Source organism: Camelina sativa, chromosome 11 (genome assembly GCF_000633955.1).
Source record: "Camelina sativa cultivar DH55 chromosome 11, Cs, whole genome shotgun sequence".
NCBI lineage: Eukaryota > Viridiplantae > Streptophyta > Magnoliopsida > Brassicales > Brassicaceae > Camelina > Camelina sativa.
In genome coordinates, this window is record NC_025695.1 from 31289413 (window position 1) to 31303049 (window position 13637).

General features: G+C 35.2%; 1 protein-coding gene, 1 long non-coding RNA gene and 1 pseudogene across 2 annotated transcripts; all 3 read left to right on the forward strand.

The window, feature by feature from the left end:
• Positions 493-1132, forward strand: LOC109127585 (annotated as a pseudogene).
• LOC104724809 lies at positions 4180-5132 on the forward strand. Its single transcript, XR_002033950.1, has 2 exons — positions 4180-4454; positions 4603-5132. It is a non-coding gene; the product is annotated as an uncharacterized LOC104724809 (long non-coding RNA).
• On the forward strand, positions 9910-11241 carry LOC104724810 (pollen-specific protein-like At4g18596). Its single transcript, XM_010443358.1, has 2 exons — positions 9910-10202; positions 10788-11241. Exons 1-2 carry the CDS (start codon positions 10025-10027, stop codon positions 11132-11134), a joined length of 525 nt encoding a protein of 174 aa, XP_010441660.1. The 5' UTR covers positions 9910-10024; the 3' UTR covers positions 11135-11241.

The following is a 13637-nucleotide window of genomic DNA, read 5'->3' on the forward strand; positions in this document are numbered from 1 at the left end:
TCAAAACATTTCAAATCAAAAGCGTTTTAAAATTGAAATGTTTAAATTTTTTAAATTAATTGTAAAGGAATATTCCTTAATCATTCAAAAGTAATTATGTGTAAATATCCACAAAAATGAGGGCAATAAATTCATTGGTGTTCTGAGCTCTCTAACGACGACACATCAGCATTATCTTGATAATGCTTCTCTATTAATATATAAGGGATGTGTTCTAGTGGTCCCAACATTTGTTTATTCAAAACAGTTTAGTCCCAACTTTTTTTCATTTTTCATTTTTCACTTCATTTATGAGTTTAGCAATTGAATTAATGATTCAACACCTCTATTGTACATAGTTAAAGAGTCTTGCCATAAACATCTTTTTTTTTTTTGGTCAAAAGAGTCTTACCATAAACATCTATGTTCACTTTTACTATAAATTGTAACACAAAGTGAACATATTCTTCATCAATCAATTCTTATTTTCTCTACTTCCTCCAAAGAAAAAAAAATAAAAAGAGATGAAGTTCTTGGTTTCATTGGTTATGTTCTCTCTTCTCTTGAACGGTTTCACATTTGCTTAAAATCATTCAAGATTCTTGCAAGAAAGCAGTCGTGATAGAACCGTCCTTGATATACAATTTCTCCGTCGATTCTCTTACACAAGATCCACAAAGCAAAACCGCAACCACCCTCGAAGGTTTGATCCTACCGTCGACGAAGAACGCTGAAGCAAAAGCTATGATCGTTAAAGGAATCATTGAACATATCCTCAAGGGCAAGAAATATGAAAGTATTGAAGCAGAGCTACGCGATTGCGTTGAGTTTTATGACGATGCTAATGATTCGTTAAACACTGCTTTGGCGAGCGTTCGATCGCACGATTATAAAACCGCTAATGAAAATTTTAGTATTGCTTTGGATGTACCAGGCAATTGCGAGGATGGTATCAAGGAAAGAAATAAACAGCATTCTCCCGTTAGTTACGAGAACTATATTTTGGTGCAGAAGATTTTGATTCCTCTTGTTTTTAATTATATGCTAATATGAATTTGTCAAAGTGCTTTACCAATTAAACATCGATTAATGATTACCATGTAAAGTTGAGAGCAAAGAGACTTTATCTTAATGGAAATAAAATTTCGCTTTATATGTCTGGGTTTTTTTTTGCCGGCAACATTGACATATTGATTTTTGTTTTTGGTAACACGTTGACATACTGATTTGGAAACGTAAAAAAAAGCTATTTTCTTGAAATTTAAATTTAATACGCGATTTTAATTATGTAAGAAAATTTTCAAATATATTATATAATCTTAGTTAATATATTGAAGGCTGCAAATTTATATGTCATTCAATTCATTAATTTTTAAGGCATTATTAATTTCAATTAACAAGTGAAACTGCTTTATTGATCTGTTCATTTATAAACCAGTTTTAGTTAAAAAAGACATTCTTTACTAATATTTTTCTTATAATATTTTCAAAAATAATAATAATAATATTATATATATAAGACGAAATAAATATATCCAGGATGACATATCAGTATCTCTCAATTAATTCTTTAATTTTGTTTTATATCAATTATACTATTAAAAGTTATATATTAATTCTTATTTTTAATGGAAAGATAAATACCAAAGTATTAGGATTTGAAGAGGTTATATACAATTGTGGATTTGAAATAATCATCAAATATCTTAGTCCAATTTTTTTTTGATAGAAATGGTTCAAAAAAAAGCTAATTAAACAAAAGAATACAGTTAAAGGTTTACAATGATTTTATGTATAATAAGAACAAACATTATATATATATATATATATTTGCCTATTTTGAAATCTCTCTCACAGGTTATTCCTATGACTCCCAAAATCTATTCTTTCTCCGACGCCGGTGTAGCCATGGATCGCCGGCGTCAGACATGCTCTCCTGTGTTTTGCTCATTTGTTTTTTTTTTCGTTAGTTCCGGCTTGTTTAAAGAACCGAACCTCCTTTTTGTTTCCATTTTGGCTTAGCGTTGCAAGAGAGGGTTCACCGGGTTAATTTCTAGGGTCTCCTTGATCGGCCTTGCTGCAGAGCCTCTTTCGGCACTTCCTGGAAGTTTCTTCTATCAATTTTGGATTTGGCTCTCAGCCTCCGTTGTTGTGGCTATCATTTATCGAGCAACTTCTGGTATCTCTTCCTCAAAAGTTTCGTCATTGTTTCTAATAGATCTGTGTGGGATCGCGGTGAGTCCATCCAGAATTTTGGAGTCTCTCGGTGAATTTGAATTTCTTCACCTCCTCCATTTCACCCCGCCAAAGATTGTATTTTTATCGATCTGATGTTCATCGTCGGGGATTTTCTTGATGCGCCCCAGTTTAGAAGGCTCGTCACCTCGGTCTTCCTTCTCGGCATGTGTTTTGCATGTGTCGTTGCAGATCTCCCTGCTCACGCTTTTTGCAAGGTCCTCCCTTCCGCACAGTCATATCTCCTGAAGTTCAGGGTTCTCTTGATGAAGCTATCGGCTTTGATCGAAAGTTTCCGGCACCGTCACGTCCGATCGAAATTTTCCATAGACGATGGACGTTGCATCAGTGGATGCAAGGAGTGCATCGGTCGACACAGGGGCGTTGCATCGGTCGACGCAGCTAGGGATTTAGAGGTTGCATCGATCGATGGAAGGAGTGCTTGTTTTTGTGTTGCTTGTGTTTGTCTTTTCGCTTGTATGTATATCCTTATAGATGGGAGGATCGTCTCACTAAGTATATGTGATAATACTCACGCATCTCAGCTGTTGTTTGTGGTTTACAGGTATGTGTCGTGGAATCATGGCGATGAGGAGGAGGATGATCTAGGGTCTTGGTTATGTGTTGTTAGTCTTGATTATGTTATTAATATTGGAACCTCGCATAAAAGCATGTTAGGTTGTTGGATAGAATGGTTAGGAATGATATTGTGTTGATGATATATATTGGAGATGAGTATGGTTATATTTATTACACTGTGAATGTTATTGGTATTATGGGTGGTTAGTGATGTTCATGTTGTTGGTTTAATAAGTAGTATGAGATGCTTAATTATATATTATAAAAAAATAGATCGGATTGTTTTATATACATATCTATAATGATTAAAAATAAAAACAAATTTCTAATGCACCAATAAGGTGAGAGACGAAATTCAACATAGGAGAGCTGCATTGCTACAACTACATTTAGTGACTGAAAACTTAACAACAACAAAAGATACTTTAAAGAAGTAAATTGTCGATGCTGCCAGTGTCGCTGGAAAAAAAAGAACAGTGACAATTATAGTAGTTTCTACGGCTATTTTTATGAAAACGCTGAGTTACTTTTCATATACTTGACACGCAACGCAAATAAGTTACAGTATAATTTTTTGTCACCGATTGCTGCTGCAGCACAACACAATTACAAAAAGAAATGAGGGAAAAATGTCAAAAAAAATCCGAAGTTATTATTTTTTTTATATATAACATCAGATAAGCTTTTTAGTGTCTGAAAGAGAGTTCCTCATTGAGGACATTTACAAGAAAAGCATGGATGTAAAAGTAGATGGTAAAAGCTATATTATTCAGTAAAGGTTTTTTAGCTAAACGATCTGCAGCTTTGTTGTTGTGTCTTCGTGTCTAGGCAAATGTTACTTCCTTAAATTTATGTTCCCAATATTTGACCTCACGAACCCAATTATGAAAACGAAAATTGTGCTGGCCTCCAGTAACTAATTTTGTAATTATTGCATTATCTCCTTCGAATGTTACTCTTTTATATCCGCATATCCAAGCTTGTTGCATTGCAATGATCAGGACCTGAATTTCTGTTTCCAAAGCACTATCACATAACTTGCCTTTGTTGTGTCCAGATGTTGCATAGAATCCTTCCGAGTCTCTAATTATCCAACCTGCTTGTGGTGCAGTATCCTGATCTGAGTAATCTCTCTCATCTAATATCGTGGAGGAGCGACGACGATTAGAGAGAGGAGGAGGAAGAAGAGAGAAAGAAGTAAACGAGGGTTAATTCTCGATTTGATATAGTTAATAGAAAACCGAAAATTTATATTAAAAATTAATAATTAATTGGATAATCGGGATAAAATTAGAATTTTTATTTTGTTAAAAATCATGAATATGAAAATAACAATACTAAAAAATAAAATATTAGTGTTTAATTGTTTTGGATTTTAAATGACATATTTTTATATTCAAGTATTGTTTAACTATCTAAAAAATAAAATATTAGGAATACTCCCAGGCACGATAATCGAGATAGCTCTTTTCACCATACTTTCCAACGCCGGTGGAGCTTTGGCTCGCCGGCGTCGGGATATCTTTAGCTTTTCCCGACTCCTTTACAATTCTCAACGAGCTTTCTTCCTCCTAGTTCTTCTGTTACCTTGGAACTCCTCCTTCCCTGCACCTTGCTTCCACAAAGCTCCATTGCATGACGAGACGATAAAGAGTCTTCCGGTGAACTTCTTATACCTCGTCTGGAACTTTTTCTGGCCAGCGTTATCGATGAAGGAGGATTGTCTCCTGTCTTCTCACTCTTTAACTGTTATATCTAAGATTTGTCTCTCAAAGTTCTATAGATCTAAAGATTTTAAATCTTTCGCAGTTCTCGTCGCTTCTTATCTCTACCGGATCCCCTCGAAGTCAAATATGTCATCTCCCTTGGTTTGGAGCTCTGCCTTGACACCGGAGCCGGTGATGATTTTTACGGCGGAAGGATTATCCCTTACCTTGCCAAGTTTCCGTCCCACCGCCCCCTCTCCATACAACCGCACCGGCACTCTCAGCACCTCCCCAACTGAAGCAACTCTAGGGTTTCACTTGTTGGGCCTTTCTTTATGCTGCGGCCCACTACCTTTGTCTCAGTCCATTGCCAAAAATCGCAGCCCACCTACATTTCACTACAGGGCCAGGTTTGATGACTTCATTTCATCTCCAAGCCCATTTATTACTTTGTTCTGTTTTCACGGCTTGATCAACCGAAGACTTTGTTCATGCCCTGAAGCGACAAACAATACAAGGTGCTTTGAGCATTCTTTTCAAAACCTGTTGTTAAACTGCCCTTTGACTTAAGTCTATGAAACTTTAAGTGGGGAAACCATCGATGAACATTTGTTTTTGAAGGCTCTTTCACTAGCGCATCTGGTTCCTCTATCCATGTCCATTTATCCCGGTCTATCCTTTCATACATATACATGCCGGTTATTATCTTCATCAACTATCCCTTGAAGCAGCTTGAAACCAACTCAATCCAGCGGCCACAACCAGAAGTTGTGATTCCCGTGTTTTTTGCTTCAACTCTCTCGAACCCTGAAAATTTTTCCAAGATCCTGATCTAGAATTTCACTCTTATCTGACCTTGAGGGTCTCTGGCGTCCAAGTTTTTCCGTTACGGAGAGATCGGCTCCGCCTTCCTCCTCTATGGAGAGAAACCTTACAAAACACTTAGCTGCTCCTTTGTGGTTCGCGCCAGAGACACATGGGACTAAGTACCTTTTATCAACGTCACGAAGTCTATTGATAGTGACTATCTTTAAAATTCCCGAACTGTTCGCGGAAGTGTCTCGTACACACCATGATCTCGCTTGTGGCATGTTGCTAGCCAGCCTCTGTTTTCCGAGTTCTTATGGACCTATTCTCTAAATTTGTTGCTTATTTTATCTATGCTATCTTTGTTGTGAGCTTGTGCTCCCAAATCATGTACCTTTGTGTAACCTTTGCTTCCCCTCTTTGGGTTGATTGAATGAATACAAGTATGGTTTGACAAAAAAAATGACACATTTTTATTATTTTGGTGTATTTTTTTTCAATCCAAAATAATTGAGTATTAAAAGTCCAAAAAAAAATAACTTTGGGGCAAGCTGTCAATCTCTCAAAATCAACTATCACTTTTGGAGCTCGAGTTCAGCCTCACATCAAAACGAGATTACAAAGAATTTTAAATATACATAATGATGGGGGTTGTGGTAAATATTTGGGTTTGCCAGAACATATAGGCAGGAAAAGAAAGTAATCTTCCAATATGTAGACAAGGTCAAACAAAGAACTCAAGGATGGTCACATCGTTATCTATCAGAAGCAGGTAAAGAAATTCTCCTAAAAACAGTGGCAATGACTCTCCCGGTCTATACAATGAATTGCTTTAAACTCCCTAACGGCATTTGTGAAGAGATAAATAGTATTTTGGAAAACTATTGGTGGAGTAAAACTCCAGGCAAACGATCGATGCATTAGGTTTTTTGGGAGAGATTGGGATTACCAAAGAAGGAAGGAGGATTAGGATTTCGAGATCTAGAAAATTTTAATCTAGCTCTTCTTGGAAAACAAATATGGCGAATACTACAGGCTCCAACAAGTCTTCTTACTTGATTCCTTAAAGCAAGATATTATCAGAATGGTAATATTTTTATTGCTGGATCTGGTAATCACCCATCGTTTATTTGGAAATCTTTGCTAGAGGGTCGAAATATGATTCAACAAGGTATGCGTTTTTTGATTGGAGATGGTGCTACTACTAATGTTTGGGTAGATCCCTGGTTATTTGCAGGTTAAAGACCTTATCACGCTGGAGCGGAGAACCTGGAACATGGATCTAATACGAAGCATTATCGTTGATGAAGATGTAGCACTTATACATAGAGTTCATTTGAGCCCTTTACCTTCTCCAGATCTTCTTGGTTGGCACTACAATGATTCAGGCCTGTATATAGTAAAATCTAGTTACTGGTTTGCTACACATATGCATGAAGATGAGGCAGTACGTCCACCTCCAGGCCTTCCAAGCTTCAAAACAGCCATTTGGAAAATGGGTATAGCTCCAAAACTAAGACATTTTTTATGGCGAATGCTCTCATGGGCATTACCAGCAGGTACAAAGTTAAGGCACAGAAGGATAACTTCAGATACTCAATGCAAGAGATGCTGTCAATATGAAGAGTCAATCCTGATTCCTGACAAATAAACAGAATACCTCGCCATTACACAGAAGAATACATGAAAGACGATTCCTTCTCACTGAATGAGTAAAAGAAACAAAGAGAAGATAGTTAAATCCGATCGAGAAAACTACAAAACCAAATCCAGAGATTTTCAATCAGAAGCATGAGAAGTGAAGGAACAAAGGGAATCTTCTGATCTGAGTAATCTCTCTCATCTAATATCGTGGAGGAGCGACGACGATTAGAGAGAGGAGGAGGAAGAAGAGAGAAAGAAGTAAACCAGGGTTAATTCTCGGTTTGATATGGTTAACAGAAAACCGAAAATTTTTATATTAAAAATTAATAATTAATTAGATAACCGAGGTAAAATTGGAATTTTGATTTTGTTGAAAAATCGTGGGTATGAAAATAACAACATTAATTTTTTTGGGTTTTAAATGACATGTTTTTATTATTGGTGTATTTTTATTCCAATCCAAAATCATTGGGTACTAAATGTCCAAATAAAAATAACTTCGGGTTTTTTTTGACATTTTTCTCAAAGAAAAGATCCTAAAGTAACACCTTTCTCAAATCGTGTATAACAACTCAATAAGATATTAGATTTTTTTTTCCACAAATTGAAAATATATTGGCTTTAAGGAAAATCATTACAATGAGTATCAAGGAGCCAAATTGGCTTTAACACAGAATCAGAATAATACAATTTGTCATTACATCTAAATTTAGCTAAAGCATGTGCAACACTGTTACATTATTTCTTTGTAAAAGTAAAGGTTGCATGATGCAATTTTGATGCCCAAAATCTATCTTGTAGAAGATTTGTTAGTGAGGCGTTCAAGTGTAAGCCATTAGCCATTTTGATTAAAGTCTCACAATGACCCTCAAAAACAATAGAGTATATCCTCTTATCCAAGCCTGTTGTATAGCTACCAAGAGTCCTTTAGTTTCCGTCTCTAGTGGGGATCCTGCATAATTTAATCTACACGCTCCCTACACAAGTGGATCACCTTGATGGTTTCTAAAGATCCATCCGCATGTTGCTTGTTGAGTATGATTGTCATAACCTGCATCAAAGTTGCACTTCAGAGTCGGATGTATTGGGGTTGGGCAGACCAAGAGTTTGCATTCATGTTTGAGATGAGATTCAGAATTGGTCATTTAGGTGTCAAAGTAGTGATCCATTATTTAGTTTCAGAATTTGCCATTAAAACAGTCTTTGTTGCACTTTCACGAAAATTATTAAAAATCAGGTTGTTTCTGGCCTTCCAAACTCGTCATAACAACCAAAAGGGTAAGAGGGAATGAAAGGTATTTGTGTGTTGTGTGGAAAGGGTTATGATTTCCTCAGCATCAGAGGATAGTTGGTTTAAATTTAATAGAGTTGTGTTTGATAACCTCCATACCATATGAGCGAAAGGACATGTAAAGAGAGTATGTTGTATTGTTTCATCTGTTTTGTGACATCTGTGACAAATATAATCAATGATCATACCCCTTATGTGTAGTCTAGTTATTGTCGGTAGAGCTCTTGAGACTTTGTGACATCTGTGACAAATATAATCAATGATCATACCCCTTATGTGTAGTCTAGTTATTGTCGGTAGAGCTCTTGAGACAATACGCCAGAAAAAGTGTTTAATCTTTGGTAGAATCCGCGGTTTCCAAATCTTATTCTTGGGTTCCACAGAGCGAGCCATGAGGTAAATCAGGTACCATTGTGGAAATTTTATGAATGTCCTAGGAACGAAATATGGCATTGTTCTTCTTCTTCTTCTTCTTCTTCTTCTAAGTCGAGAGTCTATTCACTCACGGAGATTTATCGTTCGTCTGAATCCCTCTTCTTCTTCTTCTTCTTCTTCTTCTTCTTCTAAGTCGAGAGTCTATTCACTCACGGAGATTTATCGTTCGTCTGAATCCCCTATATAATAAAACGGAAGTACACAACTTTTTTTTAGATTATATAATTTTTATAAGTTGATTACAAAATAGGTTATACATTAAATATTGGTTGGTTACAAAAAAACATTATAGATTAATTGGTCAATCCGTGGACTATATGAATACACACGGATTCACAAAAATATTTTGTTAAAGAGAATATTCCAATGATTTATACAATTTCCTAAATAAAATCTTTAGTATTCCATGTATTGTTACAAAATAGATATTGTTTGGCATAATAATATATTCTTAGGCGTCAAAAAAGAAGAAAATCTTGGCAATTTTTCACAATTAATCGTGATTTCCGAGATCTTATTGTGCAACTGAAAATAAAATCTTACCTAAGCACGAGTCATATTAAAAAACTTTCACCAAACAAGTTCAAAAATTAAAATAAAAACAAACAACAAACATAACCATTTTTCATACATAAAATTACAAAATTAACAATATAAAATATACAAAATAGTTATTTTTTTCAAGTCACCATATTTAGCATATGATTTTATTGCATAATATTTTGTCTATTTTTTTTTTAAATAATCATATAAATTATATTTTATTTTAAAATTATAATATAAACAAAATGAATTTTAGCCCGTGCTATAGCATGGTCCTAATATAGTTATTGTTTATTTTGCAACTCGAGGTTAGAAAATTCAGAACATATGCCAACCCCAAATTAAGATATATTGCTCGCTCTTTAAGCAAGGTCTAATCTTTCTCCCCCGTTCTCTAATCAAAACTTAAAATTATAGTGTATGTTATACTTTTTATTACTGTCCAGAGATTTGACCGTATATTTAGTAGTTATGAGTTCTTCCAATTTTAAGAAAAAAACACTAAAGAGAGGTAAAAAAGGGTGGTCAAACAACAAATTTAGAAATCAATGCTATAATTAAGCTATAATAAAGTAATCATTCTTTTATTCTAAACGTATAGAAGAAACTAATTTTAAAATTCAACAATCAACGATTTTACTTTTCTGGTTTCAGTCTAAAAATAACAATCGGGTTTCTAATATAAAAACCAAACTCGGTGCTCCACGAGAATAGTTGTCCTCTTCTCAAACATATCTCAACTTATTGTTTGAATATAAAAAGAGATATCAGAAAGAAGAGAAGACCAAAAACAAAACCAAAAAAAATGGCTTCGAAAGCTATATTCTTCTCTTTCTTTATTGTCTCCGCCGTCTGCTTGTCCTCTCTCGCCGGCTTCGCCGCCGCTGATGCTGATGACTTCGATCGTTTCCAGATCCAGGGATCAGTTTACTGTGACACTTGCCGTGTCCAATTCGTTACCCGTCTCAGCAAATTCCTCGAAGGTATACATAAACACATTACGAACACCATGTTTATTATATACATGTGTGCATGGCTTTTCTACCACGTGCAACCGTTGCAATATTTGAAAAGAACAATATTTTACGCTTAATAAAGAATATATATCATGTCACTTTTAATATTGTTCGAGATGAATATGCATGTTAGCATGTATGCGCACGCGCACTATCTTGCATGTTAGAGGATGCATTCAAGGGTTATTTATATATATATATATATATATATATATATATTATACGTAATTCTTCGGATAAAATCTAAAATTANTTTACGTATGTTTATTAACATGTGTGCATGGCTTTTCTACCACCACGTGCAACCAGCAACCGTTGCAATATTTGAAAAAAGAACAATATTTTACGCTTAATAAAGAATATATATCATGTCACTTTTAATATTGTTCGAGGTGAATATGCATGTTAGCATGTATGCGCACGCGCACTATCTTGCATGTTAGAGGATGCATTCAAATTCAAGAGTTATTTATAATATATATATATACGTAGATCTTCGGATAAAATCTAAACTTATTTTTATTATATTTTTACATTTTTGTATTTGTGAAGGTGCGAAAGTGAAGTTGGAGTGCAGGAACAGAACAAACGGAACCGTAACATTGACCAAAGAAGCCGTTACCGACAAATCAGGAAGCTACAAGATGGAAGTAACCGGTGACCACGAGGAAGAAGTTTGCGAGCTCGTCTTGGTCGAATCACCAGACAGTGGTTGCAGCGACGTCAGCAAAGAGGCTTACTTACGTAACGCCGCTAAGATCAGTTTGACAGCCAATGACGGAATCGTCTCCCACGAGACACGTATCGTTAACCCTCTTGGTTTCATGGTCAAGACTCCTTCAGCTGACTGTGCCGCTGCTTTCAAGGAGATCGGTATTGTCCCTGACGTCACATTCTAAGCGACAAGAGAGAAAGAAAGAAAAAAAAAAATATGACATGAGAGATTTACTATTTGCTTAAATTTTATCAATATTACAATGAATATATAATATCATCATTAATTACATTTTTCCGCGTTTTGGTTTTGTTTAATTTGATATGTCAGTGATATTTTGTTGTTCTGTAGTAAAAAGAATGTACTTTGGTTACATGCGGTATAGGAAATTTTCTATTATTAGTTTATAACAAAAGAATATTATTAGATTTTTAGATCAGAAACCAAATTTAGAAGAACGAAAATCTAAAACATAAATGATTGGGTATCAATCGATCACGTTGTTTATTATCACTAATATGAATTGATGTCACCATGAGTTTACTGCCTTTTTTTTTGCTAATTTGATTTTTACTGTGTTTAATGTTATATATGAGTGATACATTTTTTAGGATTAAGATTGCGATGGAATACTTGTTTTCACCGATATTGTTTTTCACAAATGTTTCTAACTAAAGTTCAGAAGAAAAAAAATTATTGTTAGACACCTCGTATAAGCTTTTCGACAGAATTCTTTCACTTTTGTATATAATTAAACCGTTTTGTCTGTTTTTCATGGTATGTTTACTGTTATTCGTAATTTGGTTTTCATTATTGGTGACCCGGGCCCTCGTTTCTGGTTTTTGGTTTGCCACTCTCTTACAACACTGAAGAATTCCAAGTTTTGTATTTTATATCTTCGATTACAGTAGCATTTTATTAGAAGATTGTAACAGAAGTATAAGTATATATAACAAATTTTGTAACAGAAGTAGAAGTATATATAACTAATTATAACCTCTTTTTATCAGTCAATAGTTAAAGTCGTTTCCACAAATTTATAATGGAGAGGATAGTATAAAAACAAGAATACGATTCACCTAATCATATACTGAAGTTTTAAAGTAGAAACGGGTGCATAATAAGGGATCCCAGGTGCAACATATGGACCCATGTCCCACATGAGTGGACTATTTCTATCTTTTGAACTGTTGGTATATATACTGGATGGTGATATTTGATGTTGCAGCCTAAAAGCATGTAGAGAAAATAGATATTGCCCCCACTTATGATCTTTGTTTACGTATCTTGTTCAAGGGGTTCTATTCATCGGATTCTGATTTTCCGATCACGCAATCAGACTTGTCAAGCATACGTGACTATGGTTCGATGCCCTTACAAGATCCCGGACCACATATATTTTATTTTATTATTTTCCCTGTTTTTTGGAGCGGCCAATAGAAATTCGTAAGTCACATTGTGCGTCGTCCACTTTAGAGAGTTTAGACTACTATATGCTTAAATAATCAATCATATTGAGAAACAAGAAGAAAATATGTTTCTTTATATATACTTTACGTATGATGTGCCTATGATTATATCCGAGGAAGCTTATATATACTTCGTCGATTTAATTGTCTTTACAAGTTTTCCGGCAAGTTCAAAAGCGTCCGATCCCAGGCTCTGCGAAGTCATGTCCCGTTCCTAGCAACATGTTCACACAGATCTAACACCCCTCTTCAAACACTGGCGACCACCGCTTCCTTCAAGTAAGGAATCTTCAATCCGGTCCAGTGGAGGCAAGAATCGCGGCGGTGCACAGAGGATGGTTGCTCAGTCCAACCTTTATACCTCGGAATCCACGAGAGTCTAGAAGATGCCAACCTCCTTGGTTAACCACCGTGACTATGCAACTTAACCTCCTATCCCCCACCGACTTCCGCCGCAAACCACATTTTTGATTGGTGGATGAGCACCGAGAAAGCTCCACCGCGAACAAACGCGACTTGACCAGAAGCTTCTCACCAACCAAAGAGCGAAGCCACCGTCACATCGGATGGGAGAAAATACCACACCTCTATTGCCGGAGAAGAAACCACCCACCAATGCTATCTTGGGTTAACACTCCATTTTTACCAATCTTTTCGTTTAACCCGATTTGTTTTTCCCTACCCTTGAACCCAAATCTTTCTTTCTAACCTTGTATTGAATTGTTGAGTGAGGCCTTTTCATTGTGCTATAGGTTGTGAAACCTTGAGAGTATTGAGAACGACAAAGAACTAGCTCTTGATTTAGCTAAGTTAGAATCATTAAAACTAGCTATTAGAATCAGTTTTAAAAGATAGGTGGTTAGCATGATTATTTGGGGTTGGGTTGAGGAATAAAAAGGAAATTAAAGAAGAAGGTCCCTAAAGTTCTGTTCATTTAGCTCTAAGTCTCTAAGTAAAAAAAAGAAAAAGATCTTGCTATCGTCTCCTAGAAAAAGAAAAAAATAATATGGGAATTTTATTAGGAGTTTAGCAAAGAAATAAAAAANAAAAAAAAAAAAAAAAAAAAAAAAAAAAAAAAAAAAAAAAAAAAAAAAAAAAAGAAGAAGAGAGAGAGAGAGAAAGAGAGCTAGATGTTTATTGTTTAGACCTTAGGGATTATAAAAAAAAAGTTAAAATCAAAGATGTGGGTAGTTCTATTCTAGGGGGTTTGATAAAAAA

What these genes read in the sequence shown, in the direction of transcription:
- LOC104724810 (XM_010443358.1), top strand. Translation starts at nt 10,025, where the DNA reads ATGGCTTCGAAAGCTATATTCTTCTCTTTCTTTATTGTCTCCGCCGTC. An exon ending in TCTCAGCAAATTCCTCGAAG is followed by an intron (nt 10,203 to 10,787) that starts GTATACATAAAC and finishes GTATTTGTGAAG; the next exon opens with GTGCGAAAGTGAAGTTGGAG.